This window comes from Megascapheus bottae, chromosome 2 (genome assembly GCF_031878675.1).
Source record: "Megascapheus bottae isolate mThoBot1 chromosome 2, mThoBot2.hap1, whole genome shotgun sequence".
Taxonomy (NCBI): Eukaryota; Metazoa; Chordata; class Mammalia; order Rodentia; family Geomyidae; genus Megascapheus; species Megascapheus bottae.
This window is the reverse complement of record NC_143510.1, coordinates 13,432,074-13,451,621: the sequence shown is the minus strand read 5'-3', so window position 1 is coordinate 13,451,621 and position 19,548 is coordinate 13,432,074. Positions and strand designations below refer to the sequence as shown.

The 19,548-nt window shown below is 41.4% G+C and overlaps 2 protein-coding genes across 2 annotated transcripts; one reads left to right on the top strand and one right to left on the bottom strand.

Annotated features, from left to right (window-relative positions):
- Positions 1–1,054: 1,054 nt before the first annotated feature.
- On the top strand, positions 1,055–2,002 carry Or4e1 (olfactory receptor family 4 subfamily E member 1). The gene has a single exon (XM_090352927.1). The coding sequence runs from the start codon at positions 1,055–1,057 to the stop codon at positions 2,000–2,002; it is 948 nt and encodes a 315-aa protein (XP_090209053.1).
- A 4,280-nt stretch (positions 2,003–6,282) lies between these two features.
- Or4e2 (olfactory receptor family 4 subfamily E member 2) lies at positions 6,283–7,209 on the bottom strand. Its single transcript, XM_090355064.1, has one exon. The coding sequence runs from the start codon at positions 7,207–7,209 to the stop codon at positions 6,283–6,285; it is 927 nt and encodes a 308-aa protein (XP_090211190.1).
- Positions 7,210–19,548: the final 12,339 nt, after the last annotated feature.

Here is a 19,548-nt window from a genome sequence, read left to right as displayed (position 1 = left end):
AAGAGAAAAAGAGAATGATTCTGGGGGAATTATAATCCCAGGCAACATGGCAAAATCAACAACAAACAAGTAAATTGGATTAGTGAAAAGTACAGTCAACTATACTCAAAGTCCAGATTTGGGGGACCTAGGAGAAGTAAAGGTGAGGATCTTCAGTATAAATCTAAACATGAATGTATTACTACAATAAAGAAGAAAGGTTATTTATCATCTCTCTCCTTCTTCAAGGTGTATTTCTTAGTTAAAATCCTCAGGGCTGGGAGTTTGACCTAGTGGTAGAGCACAAAGACCTGAGTTTGATTCCTTGGTACCACATATATAGAAAAACCCAGAAGTGGTACTGTGGCTCAAGTGGTAGAGCTCTAGCCTTGAGGAAGTCCAAGGACAGTGCTCACGCCCTGAGTTCGAGCCTCAGGACTGGCAAAAAATAAAAAGATCCTCTATTGTATTATTTCAAGAATATGTGTTTAGCACCTACCATGCATCCAGCATGATTTTAGATATTGAATGTGAATTTTAAAAAGAAAGAAACACAGAGCTAGGCACTGGTGGCTAATGCCTGTAAATCCTAGTTACTCAGGAGTGTGAGGTCTGAGGATTGCACTTCAAAGCCAGGTTCAAAGAACCACAAAAAGCCAGAAGTGGAGCTGTGACTCAAGTGATAGAGTCCTGGCCCTGAGCACAAAAGCTTAGGGACAAGTGCCTAGACCCAGAGTTCAAGCCCCAGGACCAGAGGGCAAAAAGAAAGGGAAGGAAGAAAGGAAGGGAGGGAGGGAGGCAAGAGCTGTGGGTGAATGGTAGAGCAGGTCCTTAACATGTGTGAGCTATGATCAAATCGAGCACCAGAAGAACTAAGGGGAGAGCAGGGGGAGACAGGGGAAAGGAGAGAACAGAGGAAAAGAAGGGAGAGGAAGGGGAGAGGAAAAGGAAGAGCGGGGATGGGAAAGAAAACAATGTACTTGATCCGAATTTTAAAGAGAAATAAATGGTAAGTGATGGAAGTGTTATATTTGGTGGTTTTTTTCTAATTCTTGGCAGAAGTGTCCAACAGAGAATGGGAGGAGCTGTCCTATTCAACCAAACTTCTTCCATGACCTACTTCCGGCTTAGGGGTTTATCTGTGAATCCGCAGGTGCAGGCAGCCACGTTTTCCGTGTTCCTCACTTTCTACACCCTGACCCTCCTCGGCAACACCCTGATTGTCGTAACTATCATCCATGACCGCAGGCTCCACACCCCCATGTATTTCTTTCTCAGCAATCTGTCCTTTATTGATGTCTGTCACTCCACTGTCACTGTCCCCAAGATGCTCAGGGACACCTGGTCAGAGGAGAAGCTCATCTCCTTTCAGGCCTGTGTGAGCCAGATGTTCTTTCTGCATCTCTTCGCCTGCACCGAGATCTTCCTCCTCACGGTCATGGCCTATGATCGGTACGTGGCCATTTGTAAACCCCTCCAGTACACGTCAGTGATGAACTGGAGGGTGTGTGTGATACTGGCTGTGGCTCTGTGGACAGGGGGTGCCATCCACTCCATATCACTCATCTCACTCACCATCAAGCTGCCCTACTGTGGGCCCAATGAGATTGACAACTTCTTTTGTGACGTCCCCCAGGTGATCAAACTGGCGTGCACTGATACCCACATTATTGAGATCCTTATTGTATCCAACAGTGGACTGATCTCTGTGGTCTGTTTCGTGGTCCTTGTCGTGTCCTATGCGGTTATTCTGGTGAGCCTGAGGCAGCAGATCTTTGAGGGCCAGCGGAAGGCCCTGTCCACTTGTGCAGCTCACTTGACTGTGGTCACTCTCTTCCTGGGCCACTGCATCTTCATCTATTCCCGCCCAGCCACCAGTCTCCCAGAGGACAAAATAGTGTCTGTGTTTTTCACTGCAGTCACCCCCCTGCTGAACCCCATCATCTACACCCTCAGGAATGAAGACATGAAGAATGCGTTGAATAAGTTAATGGGGAGAAAGGAGCGGAAAGCAGAAATCTGAAAACATTTAGCATGCTTTCAACATGTGGGTGTTCTAACCACAAAAACTGCATTGCCAAAAAGTGAGATACTCTATTTCCAGCATAAATTATCTTCTGGCCCAAGCCCTTCATTTTCCCCTGTGCTGGGGATTGAATTTAGACCTGTAGGCATTCTAGGGCTAGAGATGAATTGATCACTTTCTCACTGATAGCTTAGAAAATGCCACATGTCCATATCCTCGCTGTGAAGTCAGAGTGAGTGGAGGATTCCTAACATGACCTTGTCTCACATCTCACATGTGTATGTATGTGTGTGTGTGTGTGTACATATATATTTATGCATATCTATGAGACACTTTGGGGGGGTCAGCACTAGGAATTGAACTTAGGACCTTGGTTGAACTTAGGAACTTGGCTTTTTCACTTAAAGTTAGTAGTGCTTGGGGCTGGGAGTTTGGCCTAGTGGTAGAGTGCTTGCCTAGCATGCATGAAGACCTGGGTTCGATTCCTTGGTACCACATACATAGAAAAAAAAGCCAGAAGTGGTGCTGAAGCTCAAGTGCTAGAGCTCTAACCTTGAGAAAGTCCAAGGACAGTGCTCAGGCCCTGAGCTCAAGCCCAGGAGTGGCAAAAAAAAGAAAAAAGAAAAAAAAAGCTAGTAGTGCTCTACCACTTGAGCCACACCTCCACTTCTGGCTTTTTGCTAGTTAATTGGAGATAGGAGTCTCACTGATTTCTCTGCTAGGGCTGACTACCAAATTTGATCCTCTGATCTCAGTCTCTGGAAGTAGTTACAATTATAGGCATGAGCTACCAGTACCTAGCTATGCTCAAAGTCTTTCTTTTCCCCAACCACTCAACAGAAACCACTCGCTACAATCTGCACCACCACACTAAATTAAGAGGTTGGATTATAAACCTTGTTTTATTCATATTGGTATTTTCTTTCACCATGATTGAATAATAGAGTTGGATGAAATCCCTACATAGTAAATATACTCATTTTCCCGAACATAAATCATAATGTGGCATTTCTCCACTGATAGCACTCTGGTAGCCTCTCATCACTCTGAAAGAGATCGAAACTCCATAAAGGAACATGGGAAGATAGTTTTTACTTTTCCCGTATAACCTCTGTACCACTCTGCTTGGCTTCTATTTTCACTAGACTCTCTACTCCATGAGGATCATCTATTTACCTTTAACTATCTTTTGGTTGTAGTGTAGTTTGAATTCAAGGCTTTAATAAGCCTGCTTTATTTGTGCTCTACCATTTGAGCCATGCTTCCAGATCTGCTTTTGTTGAGTTATTTTAGGCAGAAGGGGTATAGAGGAAAAATTTTCAAACTAAACAAGCCCCGTCACTTTTTTTTTTTTGCCAGTCCTGGGGCTTGAACTCAGGGCCTGGGCACTGTCCTTGGACACTTTTTGCTCAAGGTTAACACTCTGCCACTTAAGTCACAGCACCACTTCTGTTTTTTTCTGTGTATGTGGTTCCAGGGAATCAAACCCAGGGCTTCGTGCATGCTAGGAGAGCACTCTACCACTAGGCCACACTCCAAGCCTGCCCCTTCACTTTTGTAGGAATGTTATTATGAAGGCATTGGGAGAGATTTTTAGAAAGTACGTGGTACTTGCTAACAGACTAATCTAGAAGTTATCCCTTTTCTAACAATAGTTCTCTAGATAATATAACACTTTGTTCATTTTTATTGGTTTATGGAATAACAACTAAATTTGAGAATTACAAAATTTGAATAAAATGAGTGTCCTATGTCAGGCATGGTGATACACTGTGTAATACCAGCACTTGGTAGGTTGAGGGAGAGGACTACTAACTCAAAAATATCTTGGATTGGGCCGGGAGTTTGGCCTAGTGGTAGAGTGCTTGCCTAGCATGCACGAAACCAGGGTTCGATTCCTCAGTACCACATACATAGAAAAAAGCCGGAAATAGTGCTGAGGCTCAAGTGGTAGAGCTCTAGCCTTGAGAAAGTCCAAGGACAGTGCTCAGGCCCTGAGCTCAAGCCAAGGACTGGCAAAAAAAAAAAAAAAAAAAAAAATATATATATATATATATATATATATATTGGATTATACAGAGAGAGAGAGACCCTTCTCAAATAAATAAGAAAATAACAGACCTGAAGTGTGGCCTAGTGGTAGAGTGCTCACCTAGCATGCATGAAGCCCTGGGTTCAGTTCCTCTGTACCACATAAACAGAAAAAGCCAGAAGTGGTGTTGTGGCTCAAGTGGAAGAGTGCTAGCCTTGAGAAAGCCCAGCGACAGTGCCTAGGCCCTGAGTTCAAGCCCCGGAAAAAAATTTAATAAGAAAATAAAAAGCAAACATAAATGCTCTTTAGTTTTAGGTGACAGTAGAGTCATTTTAGACAATAAGCAGGAGGAGCTTTGTAAACAAAACAAAAACAAAAGGTAGAGTTGTGACTTGAGTAATAGTGTCAGTCATGAGCAAAACATTAAGCAAGGGTACAAGGCCCCAAGTTCAAGCTCCAGTACAAAAAAGGGGGGAAAAAAACAGACAAAAATAGAACTACTCTGTGTAGGATTCGTCACACAAGAGTACTTACTACATGGGCAAAGACCACACTAGACAGTAGTGTTTTCTGAAATCAGATCACACTTGCTTTTGCTTTCATAGTACACAAAATATCTAACAGAGCCCATTTCCCATTACATTAACCTTCACACTCTCCAGGAAAGTAAAATAAAATATTTATTCTCATTTCACAAAAACATTTCAGACTCAAAATAAAAATATATTTAGTTACTCTTGAATAAAGAGTAAAATTGAGAGATGTGGAGCTGTGACTCAAGTGGTAAACCATGAGCTTTGTGTAAAAAAAGCTCAGGATACATTATCCCAACAATAAAAAAAAAAAAAGCTCAGGGACAATGCCCAGGCTCTCTGAGTTCTGGCCCCAGGGCTGGCACAAAGAATAAAAATAAAAAAAGAAATAAAAGGCAGGTAGGGAGTTTTGCCTAGTGGTAGAGTGCTTGCCTAGCATACGTGAAGACCCGGGTTCGATTCCTTGGTACCACATACTTAGAAAAAGCCAGAAGTGGTGCTGAGGCTCCAGTGGTAGAGTTCTAGCCTTGAGAAAAATCCAAGGACAGTGCTCAGGCCCTGAGCTTAAGCCCAGGACTGGCAAAAAAAAAAGAAATAAAAGGGGTACAGGATGAAGTGTCACTGTGGCTGTGGCTCAGTGGAAGAGCACTAGCCTTGAGCTAAAGAGCTCAGGAACAATGCCCAGGCCCAGAGTTCAAGCCCCACAACCAACAAAAAATTAAAAAATAAAATGAGTTACTCTCAGAAACAGCATAGAGAAAAAGAAATGACACAGAAGAGTGCACTGAATGTGAACCTCTGGGAAAAACCTATCTTCCCTATAGTGGTAAAAATCGATTATAGGATGTCTGGGTGGAAAAGAAAATTGGCTGGGAAGAGGCTGATGCAAACCATTTGGGATATTGAAAATGTTTATGTCTTGGTAGGTGGTTAAGCAGGTGTATATATACCTCTGTCAAAGCATATCCACGTGTACAATTAAAAATGGTATGTTCTGTATAATATAAATTTGACCTTCATAAAGTGTCATGGACTTTCCTGGCTGGGCTAGCTTCTAACCCTGATCCTCAGATGGCAGCTATGGTTTATTTAAAAAATAAGGCCATTGTAATAACTCAGTAATAGACACTTGCCTAGTATGTTCAGACCCTACTTTTGATCCACAGCCTAATAAAACAAATAAGATAATTAAAATAGATAAGTAAATAAAAAGTTCTTTATACACTTCCACTTTGATGTGTCAAACTTAAAGTGCTATAAGAAGTACATGAGAGAACCACACACACACAAGTACATGAGAGAACCACACACACACAATGATGTTTAATTCAATATAAATAAAGATTTATCCGTTTTATTAAAAATACATTTGAAAGTAAGACTGAATCTCTATCATGCCTAAAATGTAAGTGTGATGTGTAATTTCCCCCAAGGCCCAGAAAACAGGATAAATCAAGAAAGGGGCTTTTCAAAGCTTTATTTGTTCCTGAAACTAAACTGATTTCCCAAGTGATACTCCTGTATTGGTAAAACCAGATGTCTTCTTGAAACTTGACTTCTTTTGCTTTCCATGTCTCCTTTATTTAAATAATACTAAGTTGCTTGAGGGCAGAAATTTGCCTACCCTGTGCCATTTTTACCTCATAGTTTTGATCACTTTTGCTTTCTTTACAGTGACATCCTCACGTCTAATGTCCAGTGTGGATGTGATTTCATGAAAAAACTTGTCTCTGCCTGAGTTGCTTCATGGCACTTTTGACCTCCTCATTCCTCAAGGTGTAAATGAGAGGATTCAGCAGAGGGGTGACCACAGTGTAGAAGACAGACACCACTTTGTCCGTGGATAAACTGGTGTCTGGCCGAGTATAAATGAAGATGCATGGCCCAAAGAAGAGAGCAACCACCATGAAATGAGATGAGCAGGTAGACAGGGCTTTCCGGCGTCCTTCAACCGATTGCTTTCGAAGAGAAACCAAGATGACCGTGTAGGAAGTGATGAGAGCCAAGAAACAGGCGAGGGAGATGGTTCCACTGTTAGACACCATCAATAGTCCTGTGAGGTATGTGTCTGTGCAGGCCAGCTTGATAACAGGAGGCACATCACAGAAGTAGCTGTCAAGAACGTTGGGGCCACAATAAGGCAGTCGAATAGTGAGCAAGGTCTGCACCAGGGAATGGACTGTGCCCCCCCACCAGAGAGCAATGACCAGCTGTCCACAGACTCTCATATTCATCACGTTGGGATAGTGTAACGGAGTGCAGATAGCTGCGTAACGATCGTAAGCCATAATGGTCAACAGAAAGATCTCAGCACAGGCAAAAAGGTGGAGGAAGAAGAGCTGTGCGATACAGTTATCAAAGGAAATGGTTTTTCTCTCTAAAAGCAAACCCTCCAGCATCTTAGGCACAGTCACGGATGAGTGGCAGATGTCAATAAAGGACAGATTGCTCAGGAAGAAATACATAGGGGTGTGAAGCCTTGGAGTGAAGGCAGTGGTTACCACAATGAGAATGTTCCCCCAAAGGGTGAGCACATATGTTATTGAGAAGACTATGAAAAACAGTATCTCCAATGCCCAGTTCTCAGTGAGTCCCAAAAAGACAAATTCAGTGACTCTCGTTTGGTTTAGAGCACTCATCTGAAGAGCTTTCCCAAGGACCTTGAAGAATGAAAATCAGTTTCACTTTGAATCCTGTCCGAAATGCTTAGTTATTTTTTGTTTCTTTCTGTGTATGTGGTACTGAGGAATCGAACCCAGAGCTTCATGCATACTAGCAAGCGCTCTACCAACAGGCCACATTCCTAGCCCCCTCAGTTAATGTTCAGGTCAAAAACTATAGCAGGTTGGGAAATAACATTTGACTTCTTGATCCAACTATTTCATTGATAGTAGTCTCCCAACTTACTTAGCTACAGAAAGCTGAAGCTAAAGAAATACTAATCACAGTATTTTAAGAAACAAAATCGTTATTGAATTTGTTCTAGAATTCTATGTGGTCTTTAGGATTGCATATAATGACACAGTATCTATTTATTGGCGTTACCAAGATGAAAATGGACTGAAATATGATACATAAATGAGATAAACTTTGATTCTACAGTCTCAACAAACATGGGTAATAATAAGCTACCAAAAGACAAATAGCAGACCAGAAGAAAATACTAAAACACAAATAGCCAAAAATGAATATTCCTATATTATCTCTCAAAATGTAATAAGACAAGCAAGTCAATTAAAAGTGGAGGAACAACACAAACAGGAATGTTACAAGAAGAGAGCTATAAATAAGTATGAGTACGTTTTTAAATAACTATGGTCAAGGTAGAAATAATGGCTCATGTCTGTTATCCCAGCTACTCAGAAGACAGCTCGAGAGGTTCATGTTTCAAGGCCAACCCCAGATAAAAAGTTAAAATTTCCAGTTCAACCAATAAAAAGCTGGTTATGGTATCACACACCTGCCATCTCAGCTATGTGGAGAACAAATAGAACCTCAATCCAAGCCAGCTATGGCATAAGCTGAAGACCCTATCCCCCAAATCACTGGAACACCTGGCTGACAAGGACTCCCTTAAATAGTAGGTGAAAGACAGAAGCAAACACATAGATGGACAAAAGCATAAAGAAGCAAGCACTCTCTATACATTGTTGTGGACTTAGGTATGGAGAGATAAGTAAATCTTTATTACCACTACAAAGTGGAATTATTGTAGCATTACCAAGAATGACTTATGGCTGAGTGATATGGTACGTGCCAAAGGCATCACAATCTGAAGCTACTGATAAAAGTTATTACAACACCCTATCCGAAAAACAACTAAAACAAATGACTGGCAATGTAACTCAAGTGGTAGAGTGCTTGTCGAGCAAGCACAAGACCCTAATTTAATCCTCCGTGCCACCAAAAACAAAAGCAAAAACCCACACAAATAGATCTATGTGTCATAAGTTATAACATTGAGTCTAAACATGAACACACACTGGAACCACCTAGAGATTTTTAGAAATATTGATGTACAAGACATATCCTCGAACACTTGAAAGGTGCTAGGAGGAAGTTAAGGGAAGGGGGAGGACAAATTAAGAGAGGAAGTGGAAGAAACTATTCAATGCATACCCTATGAAACTAAGAAGATCCAAGGGAGAGGACAGGTTGAGAAGGATGTGGGAGAATGATGAAAGGAGTAATTCAGATCAGGATGCATTGGGCTTATACACTGATATGTTGATTGGTAACTCCTGTATATAATTACTTAAAGGTAATGAAAATTTGCCAGTGGCTCGTGCCTACTGAGATCTGAAGAAGCCATCTTGGGTAGGAAAGCCCAAGAGACTCAGCTCCAATTAAATTAAAAAAATGAAAAAGGAAGTGGAGCTGTGGCTCAAGTAGTAGAGCCCTAGCCTTGAGCAAAACTGCTCAAGGACAGCATCCAGTCTCTGAGTTCAAGCCCCAACCCCAGGACCAAAACAAACAACTGAACAAATAAGTGCTTGGATATGGGAGGACACACATAGAATCCCAGCTCTGTTAGAAGCAGAAATGGAAGGATCAGTGTCCAAACTGCCCCTGGACAAAAATAGAAAATAACGAAAGCAAAGGAGATCAAAATGGACTTGAAAGTTTGCAGAACTTATATTCTCAATAATGCTGCTCTAAATAGTTGGAGGGAAAAAAAAGCATAAAGTGGCCTTTGAGAAGCAGTAAGATCCAACCATACACACATAGAAGGAAGGTACTGGGGCTGAGAGTTTGGCCTAGTGGTAGAGTGCTTGCCGAGCATGCATGAAGACCTGGGTTCAATTCCTCGGTACCACGTACATAGAAAGGGCCACATACATAGAAAGGGCCGGAAGTGGAACTGTGTCTCAAGTGGTAGAGCTCTAGCCTTGAGAAAACACAAGGACAGTGCTCGGGCCCTGAGTTCAAGCCCCAGGACTGGCAAAAAAAAAAGGAAGATATTATCTCCTCTATTTTTCCTTTCTACCCACAGAACCAAGTTTTGGCACAAAGGAGAAACTGACTGAATACTTACTGAGTTAGCCTATTTTAAAAGCACGTTAGAAATCTGAGGAGACAAGGTGATCTATCCATCTACTTCTAGACAATTGGTGGAACACTAATCTGCAGTGGGCAATGACACCAAAGGCGCAGGGTGTGCAGTAGACATCAGAGCTGTGTGTCCAGCTGTGTGCTGTGCACTGGTATCCTTCAAGGAGTAAAGGTCCCTGAAAATTTGCCCTTTGTTTTGCTTCTTGCATGCCTTTTCATCTTCCCCCCCAGGTCCCTAGAATTCCCCACATTGTACAGAGTTCCAATGTTACTCTCTTCAAGAATGGTGACGGGTAAAAACTGGAGTCCTTCATTCCCAAACTCCCCAGTTTCAATCTCCTGATGTCTACTGCTGGATCAGAGATTCCTCCATCCCTCATCTGTCTCTGCCTCACCTCTGTTTCTTTCTGATCTCCATTTCAGCACCACAGGCTCAACCCTGGCAAGAACTCACTTGAAAGGGGCTCTTTTTGCAAAGAAGACACTGAGTTTCCATCAGAGTAGCCAAGCAAATTAGCAAGAAGCATCTGTAAAAGCTTGAACTGCCAAAATCTTGCTTGACTGGATTGGGTCTGTTATAATGGCCTGGATTGCTTGAATGTCAAGGTCCTTTTGCGTGTGTGCTGGTACGAGGGCTTGAACTCAGGGCCTGGGCACTGTCCCTTTAGCTTTTTCACTACAAGTTAGCAGTCAGCCCCTTGAGCCACAGCTGCACTTCCAGTTTTTTTGTGGTTAATTGAAGAAGAGTCTCACAGAATTTTCTATTCTGGCTGGCTTTGAACCATGATCCTCAGATCTCAGATTCCTGAGTAGGATTCTGGGAATGAGACATTGGTGTCCTGCTTAGTTTATTTCTTAAAAATTTTGTTATTCAAAAGGCGCATGGTATCCTTATGTGGTGGCTATTAGATCCAAGCAGTACAAGAGCGAGGACTCAATATTTGCATCCCAATGCTATGGACATGGTATCGGAAATATAAACATAACTACACAGACATAAAAAACCTATGACTCTATAGACATAATGTTTTATTTCATACATTAATATGTATCTATGACATATAAACCCTTAGCCTAATTTTGATTATGTTCTAAAAACTAAGTGCCAGTGATTGTATATAGAGATTCCCTTCTTGAACATTCGTTTGTTAAACGTGTCATTTGAAATATGATGTAAAAATCAATGTTAATAAATTCTTTAATAAAAAAATTGTTATTTTTAAACAGTAAAATGTATCCAGTTTATTTTTTAAGACTTCAATTTCCAAATTGTCTAAAGAGATGGCCTTTCCCATTGCTAACCACACTAGAGAAAGAAACTTTTAAGAAAGTTGACTTTAAGTTTCAGAGCCAAGGACAGCTGAGTCAACCATCACAGCTCATCAACTCTAGTCCACCATATCTTCTCCAGGACATCTGAAGAGTAATGTTTACACTGACAAAGCACAGAAATGAAGCATGACATAGAAACACATACTTGTAATCTCTACTTCTTATGGGATGGGCGGGAGATAAGATCACAAGTTCAAGCACAGTGCAGTCAAAATAAGTTTGTGAGATCCAATCTAAAAAAAAAAAATCAAGGTGAAAAAAAAGAAGGGGTCGTTGGTAGCATGGTTCAAGAGGTAGAACACTTACCTAGTAAGTGTGAGGCCCTGAGTTCAAACCTCAGTACTTGCAAAACACAGAAAGAATACATTTTCTTCAGTGAAACTAAGGACACCCTTGCTTGAACAAAGATGGTTGATGATACACCAGTGAAAGAGACTTAATGGGGTTTTTTGAATGCCAGTTAGGCTCAGTGATCATTCTATAAGCTATATTCCATGTTCTATGGTAGGTTCAAATACAAAGAGGCAGAGGGAAAGGTGCTGTCAACCCTTCCTATTATCAAGACTCCGTAGATCTACAAGTATATTTCCATGCCTTCAATAACCAGGAAAATCAAACAGGGGCTATATAGAAATATGAAAGGTAATTCATAATCCTAGACATCTTGGGGAAAGCTGGAGGATTGTGTGTGTGTGTGTGTGTGTGTGTGTGTGTGTCTGTCTGTCTGTCTGTCTGTCTGTCTGTCTATCTGTCTGTCTATGCGTTTGTCTATGTATTGTAGGTAGGTAGGTAGATATCTTTATAGAACACAGCATATATATATATATATTTTCTTTTTATGTTGGTCATGCAGCTTGAACTCTGGGCCTGGGTTCTATCCCTGAGCTCTTCAGCTCAAGGCTACCACCCTACCCTTGAGCCACAGCACCACTTTCAGTTTTCTGGTGGTTACGTGGAAATGAGTCGCTCAGACTTTTTAGTGCCTGGGCTGGCTTTGAACCATGATCCTCAGATCTCAGCCTCCTGAGTAGCTAGGATTGCAGGTGTGAGCCACCGCATCTAGTTCAGGTTTTTCATTTCTTGCTGTAGAAGGTAGAAGGTCTTAGTTCTTTTTTTTGCCAGTCCTGGGGCTTGAACTCAGGACCTGAATACTGTCCTTGGGGTTTCTCAAGGCCAACACTCTACCACTTGAGCCATAGCACCATTTCTGCCTTTTTCTATGTACGGAGTACTGAGAAATTGAACCCAGGTCTTCAGGTAGTGCTAGGCAAGCACTCTACCACTAGGCCAAACTCCCAGCCCCCAGCACATTTTTAATTTCTAATCTTGAAGACAGATGAGAGGATTATAAGATCCTCTGGTAAACTTCTAAACATATTGTCTAACCAGGTAACTTATCAGACACATGGCTGAGTCTTGCTCAGTACTATGTCATAGACAAGTACAGATTCACAGAACTGTGGCAGAGAGTGCAGCAGCCCAGAACTGGCAGAGAGTGCAGCAAAAGGGAAAAACTTACCAATGTTCTCCAGTTCTGCAGGGGGAGGCTAGAGAATATTACACTGCTGTTGTAAACGCGAGCTCTTTCGCTTGCTTTTCCCATAACCCTTTCTAGAAATGAAATGTAAGCAAAAGACTTTACATGATATCATGTATTTAATATAGGCATGCATGAACGTGCACACCTATCATCCCAGCTACTTGGGAGACAGATCATGAGTTCTAGGCCCACTCAAGTAAAGTAAGCAAGATGCTACCCCCAAATCAAAATCAAAACAGAAAGATCTAAGAATGTGGTTTCAGTGGTAGAGCACTCACCTCAAAAATACGAGGCCTTAGCCAGGCACGGTGGCTAATGCCTGTAATCCTCAACTCAAGAGGATGAAATCTAAGGATCATGGTTCAAAGCCAGCCCTGGCACTAAAAAGTCCATGAGACATTTATCTCCAATTAATCACCAGAAAACCGGAAGTGGCACTGTGGCTCAAGGTAGGGCAGTAGCCTTGAGCTGAAGAGCTCAGGGACAGTACCCAGGCCCAGAATTCAAGTCCTACAACCAACAAAACAAAACAAGGCCTTAGGTTCAATCTCTAGTAACACAAAATTAAGTAAACTTATTTTAATTAATTAAACTTCATATTGATTTATTTAATTAGTTAAAATAAAATAATAAAATACACTCTAACAGGGCATTGGTCTTTTATACTTTCATCCTTATGATACTGACCCTTAGGTTGTTTTCATTTTTCTTCTCTTCTGCCTTAGCCTTCAGAGTGCTGTCTCAGAAAACCAAAAAACTTTTTGCGAGTTCTTGACTTTATTTTCATTGTGGTAAGCAGGAAATAATTTAACCTCTTTAGTTATCATAATGGTTTAGATTATGTATACATTTGAACTGGCCATGATATCAAGATGATGAGTCAAAAAATGGGCTAGATGTTACCATTATGATTTTGATGACCCTGAGGCTTAAACTCAGATTGTCCAAGCCAGTCAGTTTGCTCTACCACTTGAGCCAGAATACTAGCCTGGCTTTATGCTGCTTGGTTGGAGATAAAATCTGATGGAAATTTTCTATTCCGTCTGCTTTCAAACCTTGATTCTCCAAATGCCTTCTGACTAGCTAGGATTCCAGACAACCAGAACCAGCCCTGTGATCACATTTTTAAGACGTGATTTATATTTAAATCAAATGACTCTGAGTGGATGGACACTATCCAATCAGTGGAAGATATTAAAAGACTCAATTTCTAAAGACAGGAAAAACAAAAGCAAAAACAGTACCTTAAGACCCCCACTCTGATTCAAGACAGCCGTATTGACTGCTGTTGGAATTTCCTGTGGGCTATTGTTGCCTGCACATTGCAGTGGCACTTGTCATACTTTACAAGTTCATAAACCCATTTTTTTTAGAAATCTCTCGCTCTCTCTTCCTCAGTTTCTCTCTCACACTTTTGTTTCTATACTTCTGGAGAACTCTGACTAGGGCAATTACTTTTTGCTGTGGCCTTGCAGCTGACCATGTGGTGATGTTTAGATGTATAAGAAAATTACTGTATATCCATCACTCTCAGAAGAGAACTTTCTTGGACTGGGAGCATAGCCTAGTGGTAAAGTTCTCACCTAGCATGCACGAAGCCCTAGGTTTGATTCCTCAGTACCACATACTCAGAAAAAGCCAGAAGTGGTGCTGTGGCTCAAGTGGCAGAGCACGAGCCTTGAGCAAAAAGTTTCAAAGGACAGTGCCCAGGCCGAGAGAGAGAGAGAGAGAGAGAGAGAGAGAGAGAGAGAGAGAGAGAGAGAGAGAGAGAGAGAGAGCAATCTTTTCATATACAGGAAGCAACATGAAGATGGAAAACTCTCACCCCAGTACCTTTGGCTCTTTCAAGATTCAAAATAATGTTCTTCAGTGGATAGTTACTAGCATTCATTAATATTCATCTATAGAAGAATTACATATTTTATCTGTTTAAAATACATTTCCTACCTGACAGAGGCTACCATTCTCACTATTCCATACCTCTCTAATGATTCAGTTCTGGACCTACACTCTGTTACAGAAGCTTGGGATGAAAAACTAAACTGCACAGAATTATGCACGGGGCAAATTTCAGCCTTGAAATCTTTGAGACTTGTATCTATCTGACATAGGTTTTTGAGGTGATCATTGCATGGCTATAATTGAACTTGCCATCAATGAATACTCAGGAGGATTATTAAAAGTTTCCCATTTCAAAACCTTTCCTGTTATTAGTCTTACTCACTCAATTTAGTAAATGGACAATGAATTTGGCAGCTCTAAGCATGGAAGAGTTCCAATGCCTTGACAATTATCACAGCAGCAGTTTGTATGGCCAGTATCTGAAACTTAGTTTTCAAAAACTATCTGACTTCGCATTTGTTCATTTGACTCTACTACTACTTGAGTAAAATAAAGTTATAAACTCTATATATTACAGATTGTCTATGTAAAATAATCCTTTTCTTTCCTTCTTTGGTTTTTGTCCAGTATTGGGCACAAATTCAAGGCCAGCACACTATCCTTTAGTATTTTTGTTCAAGACTAACATTCCGCCACTCGAACCACAGCTCCATTTCTGGCTTTTTTTCTTTGGTGGTTAACTGGAAGTAAGAGTCTTTCATGGGCTGGGTGCAGTGGCTCATGCCTGTAATCCTAGGTACTCAAGAGGCTGAGATCTGAGAATCAAGGTTCAATGCCAGCCTAGACACAAGACTCTTATCTCCAATTAACCTCTAGAAAATGGGAAGTGGTGCTGTGGCTCAAGGGTAGTGTGGTAGCCTTGAACGGAATAGCTCAGGGATAGCGCTCAGGCCTATTTCAAGCCCTATGACCCACAAAAAAAAGTCTCATGGACTTTCTTCCCCAAGCTAGCTTTGAACTGTGATTCTCATATCATAGCCTTCTGAGTAGCTAGGATCACAGGAGTGAGCCACTAGCACCCAGCTCTAAGCTCTCTTCAAGCAAAAAAAATCAAGATGTCTTAAATCTCATTAAGTAAGTATTTAATGATGTATATGAATTAGATAAAACAATGAGCTTCGTTGAGACATTTTCGTGCTTGCGCATACAGTACTTTGATCATATTTGTACCTCTATCATATTTTCCTCCCACCTCCCACTGATCTGGAAATAAGAGTGTCACAGACTTTTTAGCGCCTGGGCTGGATTTGAACCACGATCCTCAGATTTCAGCCTCTTGAGTACTAGGATTACAGGTGTGAGCCACTGCACCCAGCCTTTTTTTTCTTCTAGTACCAGTGTTTTGAACTCTACTTATTTGTCTGGCACTCTAGCATTTGAGCCATACCTCCAGCCCCGCTTTTTACTGGTTAGATGGCAGACTTTTTGCCCAGGCTGGCCTTGAGCCTCAATCCTTCAAACCTCAGCATCCTGCATAGCTAGGGTTATAGTTCTAACCTACTTAAGTCCAGTGCCTATCTTTAAGTTTTCAATTACACATGATAGGAAATACTTGTCTCGTAAGAGTATTGACCACCTCAAACAAAAATAATTGCAGTTCATTGTGGAAGTTTTAACACGATGAAGGAAAATAATAGAGAATTTAAGTAGCTTAATTTCTTTTAAAAAATTAATTCACAGTCAAACAATATGAATACCAGAAAACTGGTGGTTGAAAGGCAGGGGAATCAAAGGGAGAGGAGGCCAGGCTGCACGGGCTTACACTTAGCTACTCAGGAGGCTGAGATCTGAGGATCCCTGGTTCAAAGTCAGCCCAGGCAGAAAACTCTGTGAAATTCTTACTTCCAATTAACCACCATAAAACCGGAAGTGTGCTGTGGTTCAAAGTGGTAGAGCACTAGCCTTGAGTGCAAAAGCGCAGGGACAGTGTCCAGACCTTGAGTTCAAGCCCCGGAGCCAACAAAAAGGGGGGAGGGGAAGACAAATGGAGAGAGGAAACAGAGAATGAAATCATAATATTCTAAGATTAAGAAAATAGAGGTGAGGGTTTGGTTTGTGAGGAATGAGAAAGATGAAAGGGATGCTCTTGATCAAGCTTCATTGTATGTATAAACTGATTTTTTGAACGGTAACTTCTTTGTCCAACTACTTAAAGATAACAAACATATGATTATAAAAAACAATAAAAAGACTGACAGAAAGGAAATGAACAGTTAAAAGGAATAGGCAATGGAATAATATTATTTGAAGAAAATACTATTAAAAAAAATATATATATATATATTTGGGCTGGGAGTTTGGCCTAGTGGTAGAGTGCTTTTCTAGCATGCATGAGGACGCGGGTTTGATTCCTTGGTACCACATACATAGAAAAAAAAAAGTCAGAAATGGTGCTGTGGCTCAAGTGCTAGAGCTTTTGCCTTGAGAAATCCCAAGGACAGTGCTCAGGCCCTGAACTGAAGCCCAGGACTGGCAAAAAAAAATTTTTTTAAATATATATTTCAGGGTCCCAAATTTGGTCTGGTGATAGAGTGCTTGCCTAGCATGCACTAAGACCCTGATTCGATTCCTCGGTACCAGATACATAGAAAAGCTGGAAGTGGTTCAGTGGCTCAAGTGGTAGAGTGCTAGCCTTGAGAAAGCCCAAGGACAGAGCTCAGGCCCTGAGTTCAAGTGACAGGACTGGCAAAAATATAAATTAAAAACATATATTTTAAATCCTAGGACAGTAACTACAATAAAATGCTATAACTAATTAAAACAAGTAAAATACTAAAAACACACTTTATATAAAGCAAAAAAGAATATTAAAAAGTGGGATAAACAGACAATGAATAGGAAAACATTTTAAATCTAACCATAATAATTATTACATTAAATACAAGTGATACAATTCACATATCTGTGTAAATCAAAAGAAAAAGACAACTGGGCAATGGTGGCTCATGTCTATAATCCTACACAAGAGGCTGAGGCAAAAAGAAAAAGAAAACCTGACTACCAAGGGACTTAGATTTCAGGTCTGATGGCTGAAGATACTCTTTGAGCAAGGCACAAAGACCAATGGGAATGCTGAAAGAGGGAATCTAGAATAAGTAACAGAGAAAAGATGTTGGTAACAAGATCTGGGGACTAACAGCAACTGCATGAATCTATTTGTCCTGCTATTCTCTTGGTTTAGATCTCTTTTTCCTCTGAGCATCATTTGGTTATACAGGGAAGTTTCTTGTTTTTGTTTTTGTTTTATAGTCCTGGTTCTTGAGTCAAGGCCTGAGCACTGTCCTTGAACAGTTTTTGCTCAAGGTTAGAGCTCTGCTACTTGAGCTACAGCGCCACTTCTGGCTTTTTCTGTATATGTGGTATTGAGGAATCAAATTTAGGGCTTGGTCCATGCTAGGCGAGCACTCTACCACTAGACTAGAGAAGCCTTAAGCAAAAGCAACTCAGGGACAGTGCCTAGGTCCTGAATCAAATCCCAAAACTGGCAAAAAAAAAAAAAATCAAGAAATCTAGCAGATATTATGACATTAAAATTCCCAATTTGGTCTAATATTAAAAGGACTTAATTATAAATAATTTTTGTGGGTTTTTTTGTATCATCAGTCTTTTTCCCCGGCCCCTTCTAAAATCAGATTTGTGTGTGTGTGTTTTATTGACATTTGATCTTACTTTTTTGCCTAAACTCCTAACTTCCAGTCTCAGCCTCCTGAATGGCTGGGACTACAGACAGATACTAGGTATCCAACACTGTTCTGAACTACATAATTCTCTAAGCACTTTAACGCATGAATAATTTGGTATAGTTATTTTTGCATATCTAGTTGGGCATGGTGGCGCATGCCTACAATCCTAGCTATTTGAGGCTGAGATCAGTAGGATTACATTGCAAAGCCAGCCTAGGCCAAAGAAAAATAGGTCATGAAATTCCATCCCAGTGGAAGAAGCTGAGCATGCTGATGCAGCTGATAGGAAAAGCATCCAATAGTAAGACTATTATGGAAAGACCCTGCCTCAAGATAAGCAGTACAAAGGAAGTTTCAATGTAATATATTCATTTATGGTTCTTGATCATACTCCACCCTCTCATCATTCTCCCTCCTCTTCCCAAACTAGACTCAGCAAGTTTCATTATACCACTTTCAACATGTTCATAATGTTTTGTGGGGTTATTTTTGGTCAGTCATGGGGCTTGAACTCTGGGCCTAGGTGCTGTCCTTGAGGTCTTCAGCTCAAGGCTATGGCCCTATCCCTTGAACCACAATGCCATTTCTGGTTTTCTAGTGGCTAACTGGAGATGAGTCTCATGAGCTTTAGTGCCCAGGCTGGCTTTGAACCAGCCTCCTGAGTAAGTAGGATTATAGGCGTGAGCCACCGCGCCCAACTTCATAAAGTATTTTATGTCAAAGGAGGAGGAGGAGGAGGAGGAGGACAGGGCCAGAGTGTGGCCTGATGGAAGAATGCTTGCCCAGCATGCATAAACCCCTAGTTTCGATTCCTCAGATGACATACACAGAAAAAACTGCAGTGGCTCAAGTGATAGCACGCTAGTCTTGAGAAAGCTCAAGGACAGTGCCCAGGGCCTGAGTTCAAGCCCCAAGACTGGCAAAAATAAAAAGGAGGACAAAGGGAGGGAGGGAGAGAAGGAGGGAAGCAGGCGGGAGGGAGGGAGGGAGGGAGGGAGGGAGGGAGGGAGGGAAGGAGGGAGGGAGGGAGGGAGGGAGGGAGGGAGGGAGGGAGGGAGGGAGGGAGGAAGGAAGGAAGGAAGGAAGGAAGGAAGGAAGGAAGGAAGGATTGTAGTAGAGCACTGGTACTCACTCACACCTAGCTTCTCAAGAGGCTGAGGAGCACCATTCATAGCCAGCCCAAGCAGAAAAGTTCATAACATTTGTATGTCTAACCACCAAGAAGCTGGAAATGGAGCTGTGGCTGAAGTGATTGAGGGCCAGCCTTGAACAAAAAAGCTAATAGACAGTGCCCACGCTCTGAGTTCAAATCCCAGTACTGGCACAAACACAAGAAGGAATGAAAGAAAAGAAATTGTATTTAGTTACTACTTTGAGGAAATCAGTGCCGAGGCAGAATGAATGGAAGTTCATTCTGAGCAGGGCAGAGGGTGATCGGAAGTGGACAAGGCCCCACACAACTAACCTAT